We start from the raw sequence: 25985 nt of genomic DNA on the forward strand, positions 1-25985 counted from the left end.
CTTTGTAGATATTACAATTGTTGTAAAGTACTACAAATGATCTGATCTTGATCATTCATGTAGGGACATGTGAGTGAGGGTGTTCTATATAAAAGAGTTTCTATAAGATCGGACCACGAAATGATTAGTCTCATTATATAACGCCGTTAATAGTAGAGCTTTACATTTCACCAGGATGACTATAGGTGAAATGACTTGAATCCTAAGTGAGTTGTGAACTCCTGTCTATGAAGGCAAACCTTTGATTTGTATGGGTGAGAGTGGCTAGATCGTTGACTCAATAAGCCTACCATTTTGGGGATTCGTCTGATTGAGAAGCCAGAAACACAGCTACATAAAACGGAATTCACTCCCTCCCATGTCAGGGTAAGTAGATACATTATTTTCTTAAGGGGCGATTCCGGGACTTGAACAATATGAGGCCACACTCTCTCTTGGCCCAATAGGGGTTTTGGTCATAGTTGAACTATGACTTATTGTTCATTAGAAGGATCAGTGGTACTTAAGAAGTTAGATATAACTATAGAGACAAAACAGTAATTTTGGTCCAGTTATACTTACGAGCAATTTGTAAAGGGTTATCGCATTATTGACTGGTTATATCCAATGGACACAGAAATATATTTGTAGTGCAAAGAGTGCAGTTGTCAATCTTTAGTGGAGTGACCGACAGTTTATGGATGTTGAGTAATTTAATTAAAGAAGTTTAATTAATTATAAGCACCATTTGAGCTTCAATCTACATCCATATAGTCCTCTCTGTAGCTCAATAGGGATTATTGAGAATTAATTTTGAATTAATTTGAATGGTTCAAATTAATTGAGGGAATTGATTATATATGATATAATTAATTTAAATTAATTATATGTTATATAATTAATTTAATGTATTTGATACATTATAATATAAAATTTATTTTAAGAGGAATTAAATATTTGAATATGATTAAAATACTAATTATATGGATGAGATTTATATAATTAAATTTAATATGAATTTGATTTATATTAAATGTCAAGAATTATTGAGGGTTTTAAAACTATGGATTATATTATATTTGATATAATGTAAACTATAGGCTATGTGTTATATTTTATATAACATATAGTTATATATATATATATATAATAAGTTAGTTATTACATATTATTTATTATTTATTTTAACTTAATTTTAAATTAGAGAGAGAGAGTTACAACTTCCCTCCCCTTAATACTCTCAGAGAAGAACGTGTGAGTGGGAGGTTACTTCGTACAATATTCTTCTTCCTAGTTTTTTTAACGCAAAGGTCTCTAAACTCTGGATCGTTCTTCTTGATCTCCTAACAAGAACATACAGAGAATTATCCTCTCTTCTAAATCTTTCTCCCTCTCACAAAATAAACAAAGCCCACACATTCATGTTATTCTCACCCTATTGTAAAGAGAATATAGAGGATTACCTCTTGGCAGTGGCCATCTTGGATTGCTATTTTTGGTTTGAGAAAAATTGAAGAGTTTGTGACCGGTGGAAGAAGAAATCGTGAAGACAAGTGGCTTCAAGGGTAAGTAATCTAAACCCTTCTTCCCTTCTGTTTATTTTGAAGCATGTTGTAAAAATTTTAATGATATGCATAATGTGTTTCTCTATATTTTAATTATTGTAAAATTTAAAATTGAGACCTATCCCCGCTTTCGCTATGAATCTCACGGTCCTTCAATACTGATACTAACTAGGCAAGTTGTCTTGATGACCGAAGAAGTACAAGTGGCTTTTAATCTTCTAAACAAAATGTTGTCTCTAGGTCGATTATCGAATCTGAATAACGAGGAATGTCTAATGCCACAGCTGAAATCATTTGGGTTCAATCAGTGTTGTCTGAAATCAGGTTGGTTGTTCGGCCTCCTATACTTCTCTGTGGCAACATCAGTGCAACTTATATGGCTTCCAACCTCATTCTTCACAACCGAACTAAGCACATTGAGATCATCACCACTTTATTCGTGAACATGTTGCTCGAGATCAACTCATAGTTCAATTTATACTTTTTGATGATCACCTGGATGACATTCTAACTAAGGCTCTACCTACTGCTTGCTTTTCAAGTCGTAGAACTAAGTTCCATTCATTTTTTGTATTTGACTATTATGCCTTTTTGCATTCTTCGGCATTTTGTTTGTTTTGGTTGTTATCTTTACACCAATTTGTATTGAACACGTGTTCTCCTAATTTTCTATATAATAATGAATGTTCTACCTCTGTAAACACACAGAGAGGATTATTATCAATATCCAAATATTACTTTAATAACGAAGAGAAGTGAGAGACTTTTTATCTTTTCTTAAAAATTTAATGGTAATCAACAATCAACTTGAATTATAGATATTTCTTGTTGTCTGGTCACTAGGGAAGCATTATTCGACAATAACCCTTGTAACTCTATTATTAGTCTATGTGAGGATAGATCAATGGATAAGGCACCAATTAATTATCATTATAAGATGGTTCGATTAACCGCTATTGTAATTGTTTTTTTTTTTTTTTCAAAATAATAAATAAACTCCATTATTTGCCTCTCAAGTATTAAAAAAAATGAAGTTGTCAATTTAAGCAAGTACAAGTTTGAGGATTTGAACTTGTGACCTCAAAGAAAATGATGGAAAATGAGTATATGTCAATTATTGTTGTGTTATACTCGCCCTATAGTTTGAATCTTGTTGAACTAACAAAAAAAAAATAGTTTGAAACTAAAATAAAGACAAATATATATGATAAGCTCATGGGACCTTTCAAATATATTTTCTTTTCATAGTCGTTTTTTTCAACGTTTTTGTTTTCCTCCTTTCTGTCCACCTGTTTCTAATCGACTAATTATGTTGTTAGAGGATTATTTAAAGAGACAAAAAAACAATATGGTTGTTAATCTATTAGATGTAGAAGAGAGAACTTCAAAGCTGCATTTTCAAACCACATCAAACAATTATCAAGAGACAAATAGAGTTTGAACATGTATCCAATAGTTATTAAGTAAATATCTCATCATATAAATTTTCGATGTTTTAAGAATCTAACCACATTGTGTACAAAACGATGATTTACTTTTAAAAGATTAATATACATCCAATCAAGAAAAGAAAAATCTATGTGATCTCTCTAGTCAAAATCATATCTCAAAAAAGGAAAAACAAAAGAGAAGGAAGAGAGAAAATGAGAAAGCATCTTAAGGAAATGAAATTATGTGTGCATGGACAAGCGTGAGAGAGGAACATCCCATCAAAGTACTTTTGTTATGCAAAAATATCAAAGGATCTTTCATAACTTTCATCCATTTCATATCTTAAAATAGTATAAAAGCAATAGTCCAAAGTAGAGGCTAACCCACTTTTTTTTAATAATCCACACTTGTCACACATTCCAAATAATAAATCTCTCCATTGATGTGCCAAAGAGTTATGTAGTATTTAGAAATTAAAAAAAAAAAAAATTGCAAAGAATAATGTATATGACTTTTTGTTTTTGTATCATAGAAGATTAATTAAGAATTAGGTGTCATACATGTTTATGTTTTTTCTTTCTTAAAATATAATAAGTTGCAATGAAAACATTTTTAAATGGTTCATGATTAAACTGTACGAGCCAAAATAAGCATAGTTTAAATGACATCAAACATATGGTATTGACCTCAAAGTTAGAAATTCGATCTTCCATCTCACATATTGTAAAAAAAAATGTTTCGACTGTACAAACACTCAAAAATTATTATTCCTTTATAATTAGATTTGTTTTCAAATAGAGCAAAATGTTATTGTTTATCAGTGATAGACACTGATAAATATCTCTCAGTTATTGATATCTAAGGGGAAAATTTTTTCAGTTATTATCTATTAATGTCTATCACTAATACTGATTGATATCTATTAATATTTGTCACTGATAAATAGTGATATTTTGCTATATTTGAAAATATTTGAACGGTTTTGTCATTTAAACCAATTATCCTTTTAATTATGTGATTATTGCTCTTTTATTTTTTTGTAAATTAGAATTTTTTTTTAATAGATTGTATGTACTATTTATCTCGATTAGATTGTTGCAGTTTCACGTGCTTTCTTTTTCCTTTTTCTAATTTTTTGGTACCTATTTTTATTGATTAATCTCTTGCTTCTTTGGGTATTGTCTTATGAAAGATTCTCAACCCACTTAATTTATGATTTGTGGACTAGACTCGTCCAATCTAGTGAATAAAGTAACATTTGTTTAATTTCCATCTCCCAGTTATTGAATAAAAAAATTGAAAACGTATTTATTTAAAATTTAATACTATATAAAAAAAACATTAAAAAATTGTTAATAAATATAATCTTTCACATTATAAACTCAATTTATTTTTTTGTTAAATTGAAATATGTATGGTATTATAATAATATTACAAAATAATAGTAATACAAAAATTTTAACATAAAACCTATTCATTTATTCATAAATTAATTAATGATAGTTTATATTCAAACCAATTTTTATGTACCATCCAAACTTTGAATTTGCTAGCTAATACATATTTGAAAACATGAAATATGACTCTTTTCATTGTTTTCAATTAACTTCTTCAATTCAACTAAAAACGAAAATGAATAACTCAATTGACATAAGGTGTGTACCCTCGATTGGAATCTTTAAGATTCAAACCTTCTACTCCATTTTGAACTAAAAACAATGATAATAAATAAATTTTAGAAGAAAAAACCGCTTTTAGGCCCAAAGTGTTGAGTATAGTTTTCATCATGTTCCAAAATATTACATGCTTACTTTCAAGTTTTGTGGTTATTTGATCCTTAGATTTCAAAGTGTTATATTTTTACTCTTGAATTTTGAGTTTAGTTTCTATTTAATTCTTAAGGAGACATTTGAGGTAAAGATTATCTCAAAACTATAATAATCACCTCTTCCTATAGTAAATACTATTTTGTAGTTTCAAATTAATTGCAATCAACACTACTTCAAAATTCTCATTTGCTACGGTATTTACTATTTGCTACATTTTTTACTATTTTATATTCACATTTTTTTTATTTTTTGCTACCATGTTTACTATTTCCTTCTCAAACTAAAATAGTTTACACCTCAAACACATAATATTATAACCCGAACTAAAATAATCTACACCTCAAACACAAACTATTATAACCCAACTATAAACTCTTTACCCAAAACACCCCTAAATTTCTAGATTTTACACGTTTATCAAGGATCCTAAATGTTAACTTCCAATTAATTAATTTAAAATAATTATGATGCTGATTTTTCAATACCAAATGGAAGGTAAATGCATACCATCTTGAAATTAACACTAAAGAGTAAAGACTAAAGGTGAAAAAACTCAAAGGTAAACACTTGAAGCTTAAATATCAAATGGAAACTAAACTCAAGTACTTGTAACATAGACCAAGTAGAAACTAAACTCGAAATTCATGGGTATAAGTGTAACATCTTAAAACGTAGGGACCAAAAGAACACCATACTAAGGACCAAAAAGGTTATTTTCCTCTTTTCCCTAAAAAGGTTTGAAACTATAAAACAAACGGACCTAAAATGTAGAAGAGTCTGCACAAAGGTGAAGGCACTTTGCTAATCCTCCAAATTTTCTATTCATAGTTGCGGAATTCCAAATCTAGAAGATAATACATCTCCCTGATTAGTTCACAGAGATTTAAACTGCTGGTCTAACAATTACTAACAAACAGCTTTTCCTTTTTCCAGTAAAGAATATTAATTCTAAAGCTACAAAAACACTGACCTCTTATTTGGGTTGGGCATGCATCTTCTTCCTTGAATCGATCAAATTGGCCTTTTATATGTGAATCATCGCAAGCAGGTCGCAAGAAAACTGTGTCACCATCTGAACGCTGTGAGATTGTCATTTGGTAAGTTTTTTCGAAGTCGAAGAGCCCCATGGATCACATCCTTCCAATAAAAATGGAAGGTGATGAGTTTCAGAACTTGAAAACTAGATTTTTCAACCTTGTATTTCATTCAAATAGTTGTAGTCAGAAGCTCAGTTCCTGTCCTGTTACTTGATTTAGAATCAACATCTTTGTATTTGTCATTGTTTATACCAGATCTGGATATCTTTGCTTCTGGAAGATTTAGTGGGGAATTATTTAGGGTAATAATTTCACTAGATGATGCTTCTGCGTTTGAGAGGAGCTGCTTTAGTTGAGATTGTTGGCAGACGATTCGACCATTGTTCCACCCAGGAAACGAAAAGGACGACGACACATTATCCTGCAGGAATGAATAGACAGCCCTCGCGATAGGCAAGTTTTGTGCGGTTGAGTCTTTCTCCAACCACCCCCTGCTGAAAATTTGAAAATATTTGGTTGACAAACGATCAATGAACCCACGTACATGTACAACAAGGCAAGTAAAATTCCATATAATGTAATGAGAAAAGACTTGGTTTCTCAAGACTTGGCAACTAGTTTCATATCCTGTAAATTGGAAGAATAACAATATGCAACAAGTTGGCCAGAGAGAAGATATCTGATATTGGAAACTTGAAATTGAGGGAATTATATATATATATATATTTATATCCTTGTTGTCAGGCTTGACTTCACAAGGAAGACCATATTCAACACCATCTATACTTAAGGCTGTTTTGAGTGACCATTAACCCTTCGGAAACTCTTTCACAGGGCATTCATTCTTTTGCCCCACAAACGAGTTCCCTATTAGTCCATCACCCCCCAATGGCGCGTCCTTTGCAAACAATGTGCAGAAATCACAAGGATACTTATTCCCCACCTGCCCAATTGCCACAAAATTTTGGGGTCACCTTCGGTTTTTTACTGGAAAGTGGCTTTGCCTATTGATTTTAGCTGTCTACTATCTCTCACTCTCGCAGGCCAGCCATATGGATAGGACGAAATCAGAGATTAGTCGAGCAGTCTTTTGAAAGACTTTTTGACAATGTAAATATTGTACTTCTTGTAATGTTTTGGTGTGCAAATCTTCAAGTCTTTTTCGTTCCTATGGTCATGCAACAATTCTGTCAGATTGGAGACGGTTTTTTGCAACTCCTTTATATTGAAACTCTTTCTCTCTTAAATCACCAATTGACCCAAAAGCTTAAGCTAGTAGGGTAAAGACAAATTATATCTTAAATCACCAACTGACCCAAGAACTTAAGTTAGTGGGTAAACGCAAATTTAATTATATATCACTAACAATCCCCTCTCTATAATTAACCCTGAAAAATACTATTTCACAACTCATTGCCGTTCATGTTTACCAACAGTCAGAAATTCATGGGGTTTCCATGCGCTCCTGCCTTATAATCAAGCACATTCGGACAGCATCTTGTAAAGAACTACTTAAAAAGCTTAATCTACTTTAATTCCATGAACAACTTCCGGACATTCGAGTGTTAACCTATATATAATTTAGGACGCCAAACTAAAGAGAGCCCTTTTTAACTAGCATATCAGCTACGTGCACATTACAGCTTCACAAAATTAGTCTAAGTCCAAGAAGCTCAAAAGGAGAAGATTTTCTTCGGCTGGACTATGGAAACCCTTTTATAACCATATATGCCTCCACCATTCATGGCACTTCATTTCAGAAAACTTAAACCTTGATTAAATTAATTGGAAGACAAATGAAGCTTACCCAACTACAACAGCTGCAAGCTGAGGGAGATCCTCCCCATCCATAAGCATTTCATTCATTTTGTTGACCCAAAGTGATAGTGCAGTATATGCACTGCCTTCCCACATTCTGTAGAAAGGCCAGACATCAGATTAATATAAACTTAAGCACGGATATCAGATAGTCAGCATGGAAGAGAAACTTATCCTTATCATACCTGTGCACATCCACAGACCACACAAGTTTTCTTTTGCGGAAAAGTTCAGGGAAAAGGCCTCGTTTTGTTGCTTCAGTGAGAACCCTTGCAGCACGTCCTTTCTGGCCAAGCCACCAAAGTGCTTCTAGCAGTGTATTGTAAAATCTCATTCCCAATCCACAACCTTCAGCGTTAAGTTTGTCAAAAACATACTCAACCATCTGCCAATTAGAATCATCATCGTAATCTCCCTTGATCATCTGGCCAATGACTTGATGAATACTAGACACCCTGTTTTTAATCATCTCATCAAGTAATTCATAGGCATCATCCCACCTGGAAAGATTGGACTCTGAGATGTAAGAGAGAGCATTAAAATAAAGTATTTGTAAATTCAATCAACTAGAAGATCAAATGTTCATAAATCAAATTTAATGAAGTGAGAACTTCAGGCCTGTAAGATTTTAAACCAGATATTACTTCAATTTTTCCACTATAGTTAATTAGTGCTGGGGAAATCATCAAACAAAAATGTCAATACTGAGGAAAATATGATGTTCATACAAGGTAAAAGTAAACAAACTAATGCCAACTGACAAACTCTTCCCTATAACTCTAACTTGGTGTACATCTATAAATGACCAGACTTCATGGTCCACGCAATGAAATTCTTTCTTACACGAGGGTGGTAAACATGCCAAGGTCATGACCATGTTGCATGAAATGAGGGATTTTGAGAAAGAAGAATGTTTTAGATGCAAATCAGACTATTTTGCGGACATTGCAACATCAAAAGAAAAGGGAAAGGTAAAGGATATTTATCTTTTCCTTTTTCAAAGTTTATCTAAACTTTGGCATTTATTGGCCTATTAAAAATTAAGAATATCTATCGACCAATAATACTAATACGAATGTGACAGTGCAGAAAGTTTAAGCTTTTCCTTTTAGCACGTTATTTAATTGATCGAGTGAATTATCTATCACGGAATGAGAGAGAGGAAAGCCCCAATCCAAGCTAAGGAAGATACAAAGAACTTCCAATTATACAAACAGAGGTTGAATTATAATTACAGATTGTTAAGTTTACAGCAAATAGCAAAGCAGACACAAACATAATCTCGTCCAGAACCAAAATGTCCTCCAAAGAGGATGTGAATCAGGTTTGTAATGCTCCTCGGAAATGCATCAGGCCAGCCAAAGTTACCAAAATGTAATCCCATAATTGGAAGGCCATGGGACAAGAAAAATCAGATTATTGGGTCAATGCTGACTTTCCCCATCTTAGAGCAGTGTGATGAAATCCAGAGGTCTGAACTTTTCCTTTAAATGTTGCCTTGGGTATTTATCCTTCCAGACCTATTTCCAAAGGTTTCGGTTAGGATTCAAGTACCCTTAAGTCAAATCTTCAAGAAATTTGCAACTGAGAAAACAGGTTTACACACAGCCACCAAGGGCGTCCAGGAGAAGTATCCATTCTCCAACTTCAAATCCATCAGATTTCTTCTCGTGTTAAATCCCAGATTTAACTTAAGGAATTCCCCGTTATGCTGATGTAGAGGCCATTGATATTGGTGATCGTAAAGTGCAAGAGATGGTATAACGGTAGACTAGAGAGAATTTCTATATTTTTCCAAGTGTATGAGAATTTGGTATTTTCTCTGTTCCCCACCACAATTTTTACTCTTGAGGCCAATTACTATGTCAGATTAAAAACGCCATTTTAGGGCCCCTCAAGAAAATACTTGATTTTCGTAGATCATATAATTTCTTGGAAGACAAGAGGATAGTCTATCAATGACCTGGAGATGATTGATAAGGAGGGAGTTTCTTCCCAATCTGGAACCCTCCAGAATGCCTACATTAAGTCCTCTTACTAGCAATCTACTAAGCAAGTGAACCCCAGAAAGTATATGGCTCGGCATAGCCATTTTAGCCATGCAACTTGAAGCAGCTCCCGGAGATCTTCTCATGCTATGCAATAAAATCAAAGCTGACACCTAGGAATAGACAACAAAGATCTTACATATATCTTACAAGTTGACAAGACACTACACCCTATAAATAAATTAGCTCGTCTTCCATTCCATAATGTATCACATCCTACATATATATATATATTGAAAAGCGAGATACAACCAAATCATATGTATCAAAGTATGTATCAAAACCTATAATTGGTAGTCTCATATGGTAATTTTATATTCCATACACCAAAGCTGAGTTAGTGTGGACCAATCTCCAAGTTCTCAAGATCATATAAAGGCTATGAATGTAATTCTTAGAGTTGAGAGAGAACAAAACAATATATGTTTTTTTAATGAAGATAATAATAATAATAATAATAATAATAATTTAATGGTTTAATGGTTTAAATCCTATTTTGATCCTTGAACTTTGAACATTGTTCTATTTTGGTCCTAAAACTTTTTAAATTGTCTATTTTAGTCTCTAGATTTTAAAAAATGCTTACTTCAGTCCCTGCTATTAAAATTTTGTTAACTTCTTAACAAAATGGCAAGATGACTTGTATTTTTGGATGACTAAGCTACCATAAGTTAACCATGCTAAAAAAATCTATGATTTCAATCTTGAATAAGGTGGTAAAGTGATTTTGTGTGGGACAACTTGAAAGTCATTTTCCATTCAAGATTTTGGTTGTTCACTATTTCGGCGCGTTGGTAGTTGGCATTTTACTTCATCTTCATCTTACTCAACACATCTAGAGCCCAAAAATACATGCCATTTCACATTTCCATTTAAGTTTTAACAAAATTTTAACTGCAAGGACTAAAATAAACACTTTTTAAAAGTTCAAGGACTAAAATGAACGTGTTTTAAAGCTTAGGGACCAAAATAGAACAAGATTCATAGTTTAGGGACCAAAATAGGATTTAAACCTAATTTAATCTATTTCAAGATTCAAATATACGTGTTTAATTTAAGGAACTTGAATATCTCTCTCTTGAGCCCACCTCCCCTCCCCTCCCTGCGCTCTCTTCTTATTTATAACTGTTGGCCACTAACAATTCCCTCAGAAACTCCAACCATCTCATATAACCACATAAATTCTAACTAACCAATCTCCAATGCCTGCAGAATGCTAGATAAGTATCCTGTACAGTTTATACCAACTGGAAATAAAATTAAGAAAACATAAGTTAATAGTGAGCATAACTTACATAGACAAATATATACATACACATAATAATCGTTACCTGCCATTCTTGGCATAAACTGCCAGCATCATGCAGTAGCACAATACATTAGGCAATATTCCTGAAGCTTTAATTTCATGAAACTGCTCTTTGCTCTCATCCACAAGACCTGCAAAGCAATAAACACCTAAAACTGCCTCAAGGGTCTGCTCATCAGGTTCAAATCTCATTTTTTCCATCTCAACAAAGGCCTTTATAGCTTCTTCAAACTGACCACTTTGCCTATAACCTTCAATAATACCACTAAATGACTTTGCATTCCTTGAAATACCATGTTCTCTCATTCTCAATAAGATTGCTTCAAACTCCTTGTATAGTCCACCTCTAGCAAATGTGTGAATTAGCGAATTGTAGGTATCAACAGTTGACTTACTTCCCACTTCGTTCATTGTGTTAAAGGCAACAAGAGCTTCATCATACAATGCAGCCTGTCCGTATGCTTCAATCAGTCCACTATATGCTTTAGAACTTGGAACCATTCCTTTCTCATTCATGTGACGTATAATTTTCTTGGCATCCTCATGCAGCCCTCCCTTTCCACAAGCATATACTAACCCCTCATATGTCTCCATATTTGGGTCAATCTTCTCCTCCACCAAATCATGAAACAGAGTTACAACCTCCTTAAAGTATCCACCCTCTCCAAATACTCGTATGAGAATGTTGTAAGTAGTTGCATCTGGCTCAGCACTACTCTCTTTCATTTCAAGAAAAAGCTCTCGTACATCATCATACCTCCCATGTTTCCCATATAAATTCAACAGAATACTATAAGTGGATGCATTTGGCACACATCCTGCTGCTTGCATCTGTTTAAACACGTCCATTGCCTCTTTAATCGACCCTGATTTTGCATGTGCCTCTATTAACACATTGTAGGATGATATATCAGGCAAATACCCTTCGGACTCCATTTCTTTTAGCAGCATAGCAACTTTCTCAAGCTTACCCAATTTTCCAAATGTTTCGACAATATAACTATATGTTGTTATCTCAGGTACTATCCCTCCCTCTACCATAGTCTTGAAGACCATCTCTGCCTCATCGCCTAAACCGCGAGCAGCACATGCACTAAGCAAAGTATTATAAGTAACCAGATCAGGTTGAACCCCTTCATGCCTCATCTCGGCAAACAATCCCAACAATCCCTCCCAATCCAAATCACCTCTAGCACAAGCATTTATCACGGTATTGTAAGTCAATATATTAGGTGAAACTCTCTCTCTTTTCATCCTTTCAAGAAGTTCAAGTGAGGTTTCGTACTGACCATTGCGCCCGTAGGCATTTATCAAAGCGGTATAAGAAAAAACGCTACGTATCACGCCCTGGCTCGCCATTTCATCGAATATCTCACTACATTTCTCGAGCAATCCTTCGCGGCCGAGCAAACTGATCATGATAGTATAGATGTGCTCGTTCGGCTTGCACCATATCTGTCGCTGCATGTATTTGAACAGGCGTAACGATCGTTGCCAGTCCCCGCGCGCCGCGAATTCCTTGAAAACCAAACTGAAGTCATTAAGCGAAAGCCTATTCTTGAAGATATCGAGACAACGAGCTATGCTACCTCGTGGCGGGAGGCTACTGAGCTTATTAATTAGGGTTTCAACGTCATAACTATACTTCCCTTTCTCAACAATTACCGACGGATTTCCAAGAACAAGATCCTTCGGCTTCGCTCTGCACTTCGCAACGTCGGAGGACAAGCTCCAGTCATCTGAGAAAAATCTACGGCGAACACTGAAATTGGAAAGTTTGGAAAGAAATGGAAGTTGTTGACACTCTAAATACCGTTTCTGAAACGTCGTAGAAGTTTTGAACGGATTCGGCACTGACAAATACGGTGAGAGCGCCATTACAGGAAGCTAGTTTTCATTAGCGACTTGAGTACATGAAATAAACGAATCGCAATTTACCAGCCGTAATCGTTTCCCTTCAAAGACAAGATTGAGAGCAATTAACAAGCAACGAAGAACAGATTGAGATTGTAACAAAAAACCACTGAAAATTCCAGAACCGATTTCTCCGATTTTCTTTTTGAATTCACTGGGAGAGTTGCAGCAGCAGCGAAGAACAACGGGCGGGAGCGGATGAGAGCTGAAATTGGTTCGGTGAAAGCCACGTGGAGAGGTTTTGGATAACAGTGACGTTTCAAGTTATGAAGACGGGGCGAGTTTCAAAACGGATACGGGTTACGATTACCCGAACCGAACCCGACTTCTTCAGGAAAATGGTAGGATTATAGAATATAGCAAAAATTAGGGGTATTTTGACTTATGCCGTCGTTGCGTTTCTCCATTGATGACCTTTTTTCTCTTTTTTTTTTAATTGTTTTCCAGATAAGGTACCGATGATATGGTTCTTTTTCTCATCAAATCTAGCATATTTGAATTGATATTCAAATAGATTAGAAACTACAACGTCTGTAATTTGAATCTCCCATCTCACTTATACTAAAAAAACTAACATACTTTTGAAATAGTATTTTTAACCAAACAAAAAAAAAACTTAATTTAAATTGTCAAATCAAACTTAACTATATAACTACTAAAAAATATAAATTTATATAAAAGTAAGTCTGAATTTGTGAGTTAAAATGAGAGATCCACGTCGATCAAATTGATTATACTTAAAATAAGAATAAATGACTTACGATTCATTATTACATAGAATTCACTTTTTTTTCTTTTTTGTTCACTTTATACTACTTGTATTTCTTCGGCCTCCATCTTTCTCCTATCTTTCTCTCTTATTTAATCTTAATCTCTCTCATTTTTTGTTTGTAGAAAAAAGGTTGTTAGTTCATGAGATCCAATAAAATAATTGTGAAGTGATATTTTAATTTTAATACCAATATAAATAGTAATGAAAAAAATAAAAGTTTGTGGTTGTTTTCAAATATAGGAAAATGAATCAAAATATTTACAGATATAGCAAAATTTCATTGTCTATCTACGATAAACCGTGATAGACTAATAGATACAGATAGTAGCCTATTACAGTCTATCGTAGATAGATTGTGATATTTTACTATTATTTATAAATGTTTTCAGCAGTTTTGTCTTTTAAAATAATTTTTCAAAAGTTAATTAACTATAATTGTTTTGAAATTAAGGGAAAATACCTTAAATGATAAAACTGCTAAAAATATTTATAAATAATAGCAAAATATCACAATTTATCTGTGTTGAATGAGAAATTTTGGACTGATCGCAAATTATCACGTCATTTACTAAATTGATGACGAAATTCCAAATAATTGAATTCGAGACTAATTAGAATTGACATTTGTCCCAAATTGAAGTTGAAGACATAAATTGGCGAAGTTCGATGATGCCACATGTTTCCTTCGTAACCGTCAGATTGAATAAAATTACTTCGGTCCATTTTGATATTATTATTTTGGCTAAAAGTCCAATTTAGCCCATGAATAGGTTTAATTTGACCAAAATGTCAAATAAGGCCCAAATCCAATTAGTCAGACCCATGGACCGACCAAGCCCAAGCCCATGAAATCCAGCAGAGAACTAGGAGTTCTCCTCATTTGTGGGGGTCAGCTATTCTATACTCCATAGAGCTTATAGAGAATTCTTTACAATCAGAAGACTCATTGACTTTTGAAGCTGACCACACCTGAAGACTGAAGTTCTTTGAAGATACAAGCATCCTGAAGACTGAAGTCCTTTGAAGATGCAAACACTCTGAAGACTAAAGTCCTTTTAAGATACAAACACTCTGATGACTGAAGTATTTTAAAGATACAAACAATTCTACATTTAGAGAGTCCAAACAAAATTCACCAACAAGCAAAAGACTCCTAAGACTCTTAAAGCTGCACTCTTAGAAGATAGAAGACCTTTAAAGACTAAAGTTCTTCGGAGATACGAGTATTCTTCCAAGACTTCAACTCCACGATCATCACGCGCTTCGCTTCCTCAAATCAAGCGTACGCATTCAACAGAGAGAGAAGAAGAGGATCAAGTACTAGAGATTGAACCACATTGCATCAAATTAACTTCAACATCAACACTAACTTAAGTTCAACTCCACGAAACAAGTTTTTTCGGAAGCCTCGTGCAAACACTAATCCTCCAAAAGGATCAATAAGCCCAAAGGTCGATCATCAAAGAAAATCAACAAGTCCAAAGACTGATCCTCTGTCACACCCCGCCCCCAGATCACCTTCTCAGCCTGGGAGAGGGATGCGACTGCAGCAGTTATCAACCCTTGAGATGACACTTACTGCCTGATTCTTGCGGAATAACTCTGATACCATACTATAACTTATACACAGCGGAATGATTAAGTTAAGGAGATAAACTATAACGGATTAAGTAGGCCCATCTTTTATTACGACAGTGATATAACATTTATACAACTTAAGGACTTAACAACAAAGTTTACAACGACGACAGTAAAAACTCTCCAGAAGTGTAATTGGGGCACGTGGCAGACCTTGATCTTAGCAGCACCCTGGAACTCCTCATCTTCCACTACCTGGGGGGATTAAGCAAACATTTTGAAGAGTGTGAGCTACTAAGCCCAGTGAGTGGTTCTTTTTAAGATGAAAATCATTTTGAAAATCATAATTTTTGGGAAATCAATCACATAATAATAATCACAGTGTATCCATGTATGATCATGAATTTATTCATGCAATGATTAACCTTTATTCCAAAATGCTACACGTGGCATGCATATCATATCATTAATCAATACAATTACCTATGGAAACCTTCCTATGACCCCAATTCCCGCCAATGTGCACATCGACCATTTTATTTATCCTGCTAGTCATGCTTAGGTACTTGACCATATTTTCCGCCGGTCGTCACCGACTATTATTTCCCACCGACCAATTTTCCTGCCAAACACCTTTTGTTAAGCATCTAACCACATCCCGGGCATAATCGCAGTTTCCATAGTCACACACAAATAATATCATGGCAACATCATATTACCAAAGCATATAGCTTGTATCCACAGATGCATATATTTCAATATCAAAGTATAAAGCTAAGTGAATACTCATAATATGCATTTACTATCAATACTGTATAAACACACTTTATTTATCAAAGCAACAAAATGCTCACGATATATCGAAACTATAATGCTATGACACCCACACAATGTGTTAATTATCAAAGCTATAACACTCACGACATATATTCCTAACTATCAAAACTATAACACTCACCTTAATTGCTCAGGAGCCTTTCTAATAGTTCCTTTTCTACCTGGGGCTCCATTTTTACCCCTATAATCCAGATCCAATTTACAGCTTAGATTACTCATATTTCTAAACCTTATTTTAAGATACTTCCTTCTACAAAACTATTCTATAACCTTGCTATAAAATCTTAGCTCATAACTCTTCATGGTTTAGCTGTAATCATCCAAACATCAAGACTGGCCCAGCTTACCCGATAGCTCGACCCTCTGTCTTTTTCTCATTCTTCAGCCCAATTCCTTAGAGCTTCTTCTCCGGCAGCCTCACCATGAAAACTAGACTCTCCTATCTTTCAGATGGATTTGGAATTACATCAAATGCTCGAGTAGATTTGGAGATCTTCTGGTCTCAAGTTGATGCATTCTCATCCACCCTTACTGTCCAGTGCACTCTATTCTCCTGGAATTTCATGATTTGTGATTTGAAAATGAAATTCCAATGGCTCTATTTATAGGCGTCCAAACCTCCTATGGTGTTGACACCACCTACTTGGCTGCATGGCCAAATGTTTAATCCTTCCTTTATCAACGTAAGCTGACTTCACCTTGGTTAATGTGTTCTTCCCAAACGCATCCAACACAATTTCTTAGGGTTTAAGAATTTCTCTTAATCGAACACTTAAATTTTAATTGACGTTTACCTTACGTCTTCAAGCTTTGTTTGTATTCAAATTAGATTTTTTCAATGCATAATCTATAAGATCGTGGCTAAGTTCAACACATAAATTCCCGACCGTTCGATGCACAGCCGGTTTCCTTCGATCGCGTGGGCGTGACGTTCGAATGAGGTGTTCAGGATGCTCTCGCTCTTCCCACTTTCTCGCTAGTCTCGTTCTTTCCACTCTTGCTCATAGTCTCGCTCTCTCCACTCTCGCTCTCTCCAAATTTCTCGCTCAAACTCTCGCTTTCTCCACCCTTCTCGCTCATTTGGCTCTCGGTAGTGTCGCTCTCTCCATGTTTCTCGCTCTCTCAAGCCTTCTCGCTAGCTTGGATCTCAGCAGTGTCGCTCTCTCCAGGTTTCTCGCTAAGGATCTCGCTCTCTCCAATCTCGTCAGCATCGCTCTTTCCAATCTCGCCAACGTCGCTCTCTCTTTTCTTCTCTCCACCCTTTCTCTTCAACTTCGCTCTCTCCCAGTCTCTCGCTCAGCCAATCTCGCTCTCTCCCCATTCCTCTCACTGCCTCCACTCTCGCTGGTGTCGCTCTCTCCACTCTCATTCTTTCCAATCTCGTTAGCTACTGTGAATATGGTTTATCTCCGTGCAACTTCACACGAATTTTGCCAAATAATTTTCTATATTTTCCTCAGTTCTCCATCCTTTCTTCACTAATTCAGATTTTAAGTCTTCAAGGTTTTCTCTTCTTTTTATCCTTTTAGGGTCCTCTCTACTCATACTCCAGGATCAAATATGGTTATCATAACTATAATACCTAACCATTATAGTTTACATTCACTCTTACTAATTGTTGATCTACAAAAGGTGACAATTATTACAGTTATTATGACAACTGTAAAATTATTAGATTATTTACATAACATAGGATTTAACTTTCTCCTAATTAACCCTTTAATCACTTACTTAAGTAGGAAAATGGAGATCCGGGTTTCACATCCTCCAAGAAGATCAACAAGTCTAAAGGTTGATCATCCAAAAAGATCAACATGCCTAAAGTCGATCATCCAAGAAGATCATAAAGCCCAAAGGTAGGCCGATCATCCAAGAAGATCAATAAACCCAAAGGCTGATCATCCAAGAAGATCAACAAGTCCAAAGTCGATCGTTCAAGAAGATCAACTAGCTTAAAGTTTATAGTTTATTTTGAAAGTGTGTATTAGAGATTGTACTCACTTTCCACAAAATTAATACAAATATAAAGTTCAAGTTCCACGAAATAAATTTCTCTTGAAATCTCGTGCGAACAATCTGTAATAGACTACTACAGATAGACACAAATAATAGTTTATCGTGATTTATCGTAGATAGACAGTGAAATTTTGTTTTATTTGTAAATATTTTTGTTTATTTTTTTATATTTGCAAACAATTCTTGAATTAGCCAATAGAAATTAACACTTAATAATGAAAAGTGATATTTTAGTAAAAATAGTTAAATGTTTCAATATTGACATCTATTGACTAAATTGAAATAAAACTCAAATCTAAAGGTAAATTGTAACTTTTTGAATTCTAGAAACTAAATAACTTAAAAAGATTTAAATAATAATATTTTGAAATCTAAAAAAATTGAACCAAGAATCTAGGGACAACAAAATAATAAAATATTTCTCCTTATAATTCAACCAAAAAAGAAAAACATTCCTTATAAATCTATGAGGCGCCTCCCGTCCAACAAAACCAACCAATCACCACCAAAGCATGCTCCTTTGCTACGTTAGGCCAATCCAGTGGATCAACGGTCAACGTCTAGTCGCACGAGGATCAACGACATGTCGTTTTTAATTAGGTAATTACGACAATAAGGTATTTTTATTTCGTTAGACGCCGCGATCCCCATGGGCGGTTCGCTTTCGTTAATATTTGAGGCTGGGACCAGAGATTCTTGAAGGAAATGGCCAAAAATAACCTGATTAGGTTTTTACCCTACAAAATTAATATATTTTTGAAAATTTGGAAAAATAGTTTTTATCCGTCCATCTCGGACTAGATCGATTCCCGAAAATTAGATAAAAGATCAACTAACTTATGAATTATTTTGTGTAATCTTTCCAAATCTTATACCAACTCTTATATTCTTTTCAAATTTTCTTATCGGTTATATTTACTAAATATTATATCAAATTATTATGTAATTTTTTAAATTTTTACTTCACAATTATATGAATTTCTAAAACTCCAAATAGGTTTTTCAATTATCAAAATAGACTTTCCAAATTGATTCAACATTTTTAAATTTTGGAAAATATCAAAACTTTTCAAAAAATAGGGTAAATTTTAGGATATATATAGAATCTCGATGTTAATTCTGCTTGATATTCCATCAAGAAAGCTCAAATATATGAATGTCAGTGTTAACTATGCCCAGGATTTCACTAATAAAACTCAAATATATAGAATCTCGGTATTATTTTGCCCAGGATTAGCATCGAGATGCACATAATCTCGGTATTATTTGGCCCAAGATTAGCATTGAGATGCACATAATCTCGGTGTATAATCTGATAAGATATACCGAGAAAGCTCCAAATAATTGATAAGTTGGAAAAAGTTGATTTTTTAACTAAAATCTCATGTTCGATCTCGTTCGAGATGGATAAAAAAAAAAAAACTACTTTTACGAGTTTTTAAAAAAGATACCAGTTTTGTGAGTTAAAAAGCTTAAACGTGTTATTTCTGACAATTTTACCTTCTTAAAATCCAAAAAAATACACAATAAAACAGATTCTAAATAATGTGTTGTTTTTCTTTTTCTTTCAACTCCAACCTTCTAACTTTTAAATATGAGTTAAATAAGTTTCAAATTTTTAAAAAGTCTTTAAATTTTTCTACTAAATATCTTATTCTTTTTTTAGTATGAGTATAACTATTGCAAGATTGGAGATCAAACTTCCTACCTCTAAAGAGATATCATGCCAATTGTTATTGAGATAAATTCATTTTGATTTTTCTACTAAATTTCTAGACGTTGGATATTGTGTAATTAAATTTTGATATTTTCTACTCAAGTTTAATAAGTCAATGTTCTATTCAATATTATTACAAATAAAGATTTAGATTAGATTATATTTTTAATCATTGTACTTTGAACTTTGTTCAAGTATATTTCATTTTATTTCAAATGTCATCACAACATAGTAGAAGAAGAGATCTAGATTGCAAGAGAAAATCATATATTTCTCGTTATAACAATGGGAAGCAGAACAATTATTATATTAAAAAAAATCTAGGAAGAAAAACTCTTGCAAAAACTAAACACACTCACACTAAATCAATATTCTAGTAACAACTTAGAATAGTTTATAGAAGGAAATCACACAACAAAAAATCAATGATCAGAAAATAGCCCTTAAATAATGGGCTTTGGGCCTACTCAATACATAACAAATAAAATACTTGTGCCGCCTTGATATAAAATTAATGGACTACCTTAACACCTCCCTGCGAAACGATGGCAGAAGCTGCAACAACATCGAACTTGTTCTTGAGTTTTAAAAAGGTATATACCAACAAAAGTTTGGTAAGGACATCAACTATTTGTTCTGAAGCTAGAAGATGACGCACACTAACCCATTTCTTAAGTACAAGATCTCAAACATAATAGATGTCAAGTTCAACATGTTTAATTTTAAAATGTAAAATCAGATTAACACTGAGATGAACGTCACTTAAATTATCACAACAGAGAATAGGAATAAAAGATGAAATATGTAAATTATTTAAGAGTGAGCGAATGTATACCAACTATTTTGCACTACGCAAAGCACCTGTATTCAACTTCTGTGATGGAGCATGAGATTATAGATTATTATTATTTTTTTTTTTTTTTATCCCTAAGCAACGAAGTTGCCTCCAAAGTATACACAAAATCCGGAGGTGGATTTTCTTTCATCCGGATCAGATGCCTAATCTGCATCAACATATCCAATCAAAGTTAAATGTGTGGGAGTTTGAAGAGTAAACCATGGTCAATAATACCCTTAAGATATCTCAAAATTCTTTTTACCGATTGTCAATATAACATAGTAGGAAAGTACATAAACTGGCGAGCTTTATTCATACTATACGAAATTTCAGGATGAGTAATCGTAGCATACTATGATGCACCAACAACACTTTAATAGAGAAATGTATCATGAAATGATTCTCACTGTCTAGTGATGCGTTGTAAATGTGATGTGATTATGGTGTATATTTGCGTTGATGAGTTATGCGTTGCACATGCAAGTTTTCCTAGTAAGTCCAGGGTCGCACACAGGGACTATTGAGTTACTATGCGACAGTAAATTTGATTCCTTTGCGGTGACAAAAACAAATTAGTTGGTATTTTGTTTAAGTATATTTCCTATGCAACAGATTCAAGTAAAGAGTTGATGAAATTGAGAATTACAATGAGTATGCGACGAACAAGTTGAGAAGAGATTTAGCTAATACTTCCTAAGATTGCGTTCAAGTTTATGCGATCATGCTACACACACACAACAACATGTTATCTCTCAATGCAAATGCCATAGTTCCTATTTCTAGGACGTATGCGATGTATACGATAATGTCAATAGGACTTATGTCCAAGCCTCTATTCTTGTCTATGCGATGATGAATGATGCACACATAAACAAGGTGACTGCATACTATCATATCCTATTTCTAAGGTGCATGCGATGCATAATAGCAAACATAACTTATGTCTAAGTTTTTATCTCTTGCTTATGCAGTTCTAATCTGACTCTCTCAAGCCTAGATTCTAATATGACTCTCTAAAGTCCAGATTCTTTCTTTGGACTACTCTCTCAAGTATCTCTAAAGGGTGAATGACGCATACATAAAACAAGATGATCACATAAAGTGAAAATCTTAGGTCATGCTCGCTAAGTACTTCTCAACCCATTCGGAAATTTAGCTACTCATGCGAAGTATGGAGAGATTGAACATAAGTTGAAATGAAATTTCTATTGTTTATAAATTAAATGCAAAATACAGAATAACAATAAAGTAGAGATAAGAATCCCAGTAGCAATGTCTTGCTTCCCGTGGCCTTTTACATTGTCTTTTCACTCCAACTCTGCCCAGATGAATATCCTTGCTTTCGTAAGTGTTGGCCCTCTCCCCTTTTGTAGCACTTCCCAGCAGTCTTTCGAGCTATCTAGGAATTATCTCCCAGCGCCTTCTTCTCTTCGCTTGTCTCCTTCTTCTAAGTATAAGAATGACTATAAACATACTAACGGCTATCTATCTTGTATATGGTCTCTATTCTATATGGCGAACTCTTTTAACGATGGTGGCCTTCGGTATATATAGAGCTGGAGGTGAATAAGCTTTTCTCTTTAATGATTGCAATGATAGGCGGTCATTAAATCTCCTGCTTTGATACGCCGATTAATAGTCGCTGAAAGTTGAGTGTACTTGCTACAGTGTGTCGTTAATGGCTTGTCAACTAAATTCGGATTCGACCGACATCAGCTTTCCGTTCCATCATGATTTATTATGCTTTCACCTTGATGCACCGTCTTTATGCGGCCACCTTTTTGAGCAACTTCTTGCAATCGCATACGATCGCAATCTTTCAATGCGTGCGGATGCCTAATTCCTTGGATCGCAATATAACTTGCGCCAACGCATTTTTCCTACACAAAATAAGTAAATTAATTGCTTTTATAGGATGGGCGCATGCAATCGCAATATTCTCAGTTTAACGCTTTTGGACATGATTCTGTATATTTTTACCGTCTCATTCTTTCATTGTTTTACTTATTTGTGCTGTAATAACGTGCATTTTTACCCATTATCATCTAGCATATCATGGGTGTGAATATTGGTTTGGTATCATTCATCTTTGTTCTATGAAGCAAATCCGAAATGTGTTTTGATTAAGATAGGAACATACTTCTTGCCTTAGGATAAGACACCTCAATACCTAAGAAATAGTTGAAAGGACCAAGAGATTTCTAAGTGAAATTTTTATTTAAAGTATTGATCAAGCATTCAACCTCAACAAAAGAACTCTCCACGATAATAATATCATCAACATAAATCAATACATAACAACATGAAGAAGCAAATTCTCTAATTAGTAAAGATGTATCAACTTTAGATGTATGAAAGCCAAATAAATGCAAAATAGAACTCAACCGTCCGCCCGCAGAGCCTGTTTAAGCCTATATAAAACCCTTTTTAGTTTACAAACCAATGGAACATTACTAGACTTTTTAAAACCGAAAGGTTGTTCCATAAACAAAATTTCAGTAAGAAGTCCACGAAGAAAAATGTTATCCACATCAAGTTATGGAATAGACCAACCTTTCACTAGAGCAATTGTTAATAGAACACAAATGGTGATAGGTTAATGTTTCTGTGTAATCAATATCAGGGCTTTGATGGAACCTTTTAGCCATCAAGCATGGTTTATATCTAGCAATGGTACCATCGGAGTTACATTTTATTTTTAAAAACCAATTTGCGACCAATGACATTTTTATCATGGAAATGAGGAACTAGATCACAACAATTATTTTTCATAAGAGCATGATATCGTTCTTCCATAGCATGTTTCCAATGAGGATGTTTTAGAGCTTTTTTAACATCATATAGTTCAGTTTGAGTATAATCAACTAAGTAGACTTTAGGCTTAAAAATTCCATTTTTACCTTTGGTTATCGATGGATAAGTGGAAGCCAAAGGTGCTCGAATTGTAGGAGCAATTAATTTTGATGGAGCTTGATCAATAGCAAAAATAGGTCCAGTAGGAACAATAGTTAGAGAAATTGTTTCTCTTGTAGTTAGAGAGCTCACCTAACCTTGATAATGATCAACTGAATCTGTCTCTAAATGATGCATATTAGTAGAATTGATATGGTCAATATTATCAGTAACTAGAATAGAGTAATGACTATCTACATTATGGTTCTCAGTTGGTATAACGGATAAAATTAAGGAAATAGGAGAAACCAAAACATTATTGGAGGAAGAACAAGATTTATTAGATGGTGTGGCAAATGAAAATGGCATTCCATAAAAAATAATATGTCTAGAGATTTAAATAAATTAATTAATTAAAAAAAAACTACCATTAGAGGCAAGACAGTTATAAACCTGGTGAGAAATACTATAACCAATAAATGTACATGACAGAGAACGAAAAGAGAGTTTGTGAGTGTTATAAGAACGTAAGCAAGGAAACATTTACACCGAAAAGCTTTTAAAGAAAGATAATTAGATTTTAGACCAAATAACTTCTCTAAGAGACTTAAACCATTCAACACAAGAGTTGGTAAGCGACTTATAAGGCAGACAATAGTAGCAAATGATTCATCCCAAAATTTTAAAGGTTAAAAAGCTTGTGCAAGAAGAGTAAGACCCATATCCATTATATGTTTATGTTTTGTTCAATAATGCCATTTTGTTGGGATGTATGGGGACACGAGATGCGATGTTCTATGCCATATTGATTAAATAGAGTTATGAATGAAGGAATCAAATCCTTCGCAGAAGCATGTGAACGTCGTGCATTTGGAGTTCAAATCTGAAAACATGAAATATAAAGAGATTAAACAGAACAAATATGTTAAGCATGTTACTGAGAATGAGAAAATATATTGTGAGGAGTTTACCCTTAAAGACTCATCTTCACGGTAATTTCTCTCCAAGCCACTAATAACCACGAACGAGATCTCCCTTCGAACTTTATGTACAACAATTCTCCCCTTGAACAAGATAACATAACGAAAAACTTCCTTCAATAAAACCACTCGTAGCCTTTGTTATTCTCAGGATAAGAGATGAAGACGTGTGGGCTCTTTTAGTGTTCTTGGGAGTAGGTAAATATAGATATAATTGAAATAGATTGAAAGAGAATTCCTTATGGATTTTCTTTTCTCCTATTCTTCTCCATTACTCTGTGTTCTCAATACAAAAAATCCGTCATACAAAAGGAGAGAGGAGGAAGTCAATTAACTCCTATATGAAAAACAACCTTAAATAACTCCCAAAGGGAGTTATTGATATTAATTATTAATAATACATAATATTATGTAATTATTTAACTAACCTTTAGTTAATTAACTACATAATATGCATTTTAATCATATTAAAATGTAATTCTCTCTTATAATCTATAATTTTAATATGAATCTCATTCATATTAATTTCAACCTATAGTATTTATATGAATCATATTCATATATTATATAGTATTATAAATCATATTTATAATTAACTATAATATATCAATATACATTATATTAGTTTGAATCTTATTTAAATATTTATATATTTTATCAATTGTGAATCATATTCATAATTAATTATAATGTACCAATATACATCATATTAATTCCTTTATCCATTAATTATAAACCACATTCATAATTAACTATGATGTATCAATATACATTATACTTTATATTAATCATGTTAATATAAAAATTTTCTTATATAATTTGAACAATTTAGATTATTCCAAAAACACTTATCGCTTGTTTTATCCTTAGTGAGTGAGTAAGAGGACTTTATGGACCTACAGATTAGAAGCTTCAGTGATACGAGATTAATTAATTGAACTCTTATTAATTAACAATGTTCATTAATTATTGGTCACTCCACAAGACAAACAACTGCACTCTTTGTACTGTAAATATATTTATGTATCTACGGATATAGCCAATCAACAACAATTCAACCCTTCACGAATTGCTCGTAACTATTGTTGTGTTAAATTACTGTTTTACCTATGTAGTTACAGTTAACTCCTTAAGTACGATCGATTCCTCTAATGAACAGTTAGTTATAGTCTAACTATAAACCAGACCCCTATATGGCTAGAGAGGGTGAGGGCCTTCATTATTAAAGACTCGAGATCAGCCTTTAAAGGAGCAATTCATCTACTTACCCTAGAATCGGGAAGGTGTGAATTCCATATTGTGTACTTATGTTTCCAGCTCCCTACTCGGATAAATCCCCAAAATGGTAAACATATTGAATTGGAAAACTGGGAATTCTCATTTATACAGATTAAAAGATTGTCCTTATAGAAAGGAGTTCACAAC

General features: G+C 33.7%; 1 protein-coding gene across 2 annotated transcripts; it reads right to left on the bottom strand.

Annotated features, from left to right (window-relative positions):
* Nucleotides 1-5588: 5588 nt before the first annotated feature.
* Nucleotides 5589-13155, bottom strand: LOC120082889 (pentatricopeptide repeat-containing protein At1g74850, chloroplastic). Of its 2 annotated transcripts, none has more exons than XM_039038276.1 (4): nucleotides 11039-13155; nucleotides 7845-8159; nucleotides 7649-7756; nucleotides 5589-6332 (listed from the first exon to the last, which is right to left on the bottom strand). In XM_039038276.1, exons 1-4 carry the CDS (start codon nucleotides 12892-12894, stop codon nucleotides 6011-6013), a joined length of 2601 nt encoding a protein of 866 aa, XP_038894204.1. In that variant the 5' UTR covers nucleotides 12895-13155; the 3' UTR covers nucleotides 5589-6010. The 2 variants fall into 2 exon arrangements, with proteins under 2 accessions (XP_038894204.1, XP_038894203.1); XM_039038275.1 differs by having other exon boundaries at nucleotides 5589-6335.
* Between the last annotated feature and the right edge of the window lie 12830 nt (nucleotides 13156-25985).

This window comes from Benincasa hispida, chromosome 8 (genome assembly GCF_009727055.1).
Source record: "Benincasa hispida cultivar B227 chromosome 8, ASM972705v1, whole genome shotgun sequence".
Lineage (NCBI taxonomy): Eukaryota > Viridiplantae > Streptophyta > Magnoliopsida > Cucurbitales > Cucurbitaceae > Benincasa > Benincasa hispida.

What these genes read in the sequence shown, in the direction of transcription:
- LOC120082889 (XM_039038275.1), bottom strand. Translation starts at nt 12,894, where the DNA reads ATGGCGCTCTCACCGTATTTGTCAGTGCCGAATCCGTTCAAAACTTCT. An exon ending in TGGTCTGTGGATGTGCACAG is followed by an intron (nt 7,757 to 7,844) that starts GTATGATAAGGA and finishes GCCTTTCTACAG; the next exon opens with AATGTGGGAAGGCAGTGCAT. An exon ending in CTTGCAGCTGTTGTAGTTGG is followed by an intron (nt 6,336 to 7,648) that starts GTAAGCTTCATT and finishes TCAAATTTTCAG; the next exon opens with CAGGGGGTGGTTGGAGAAAG.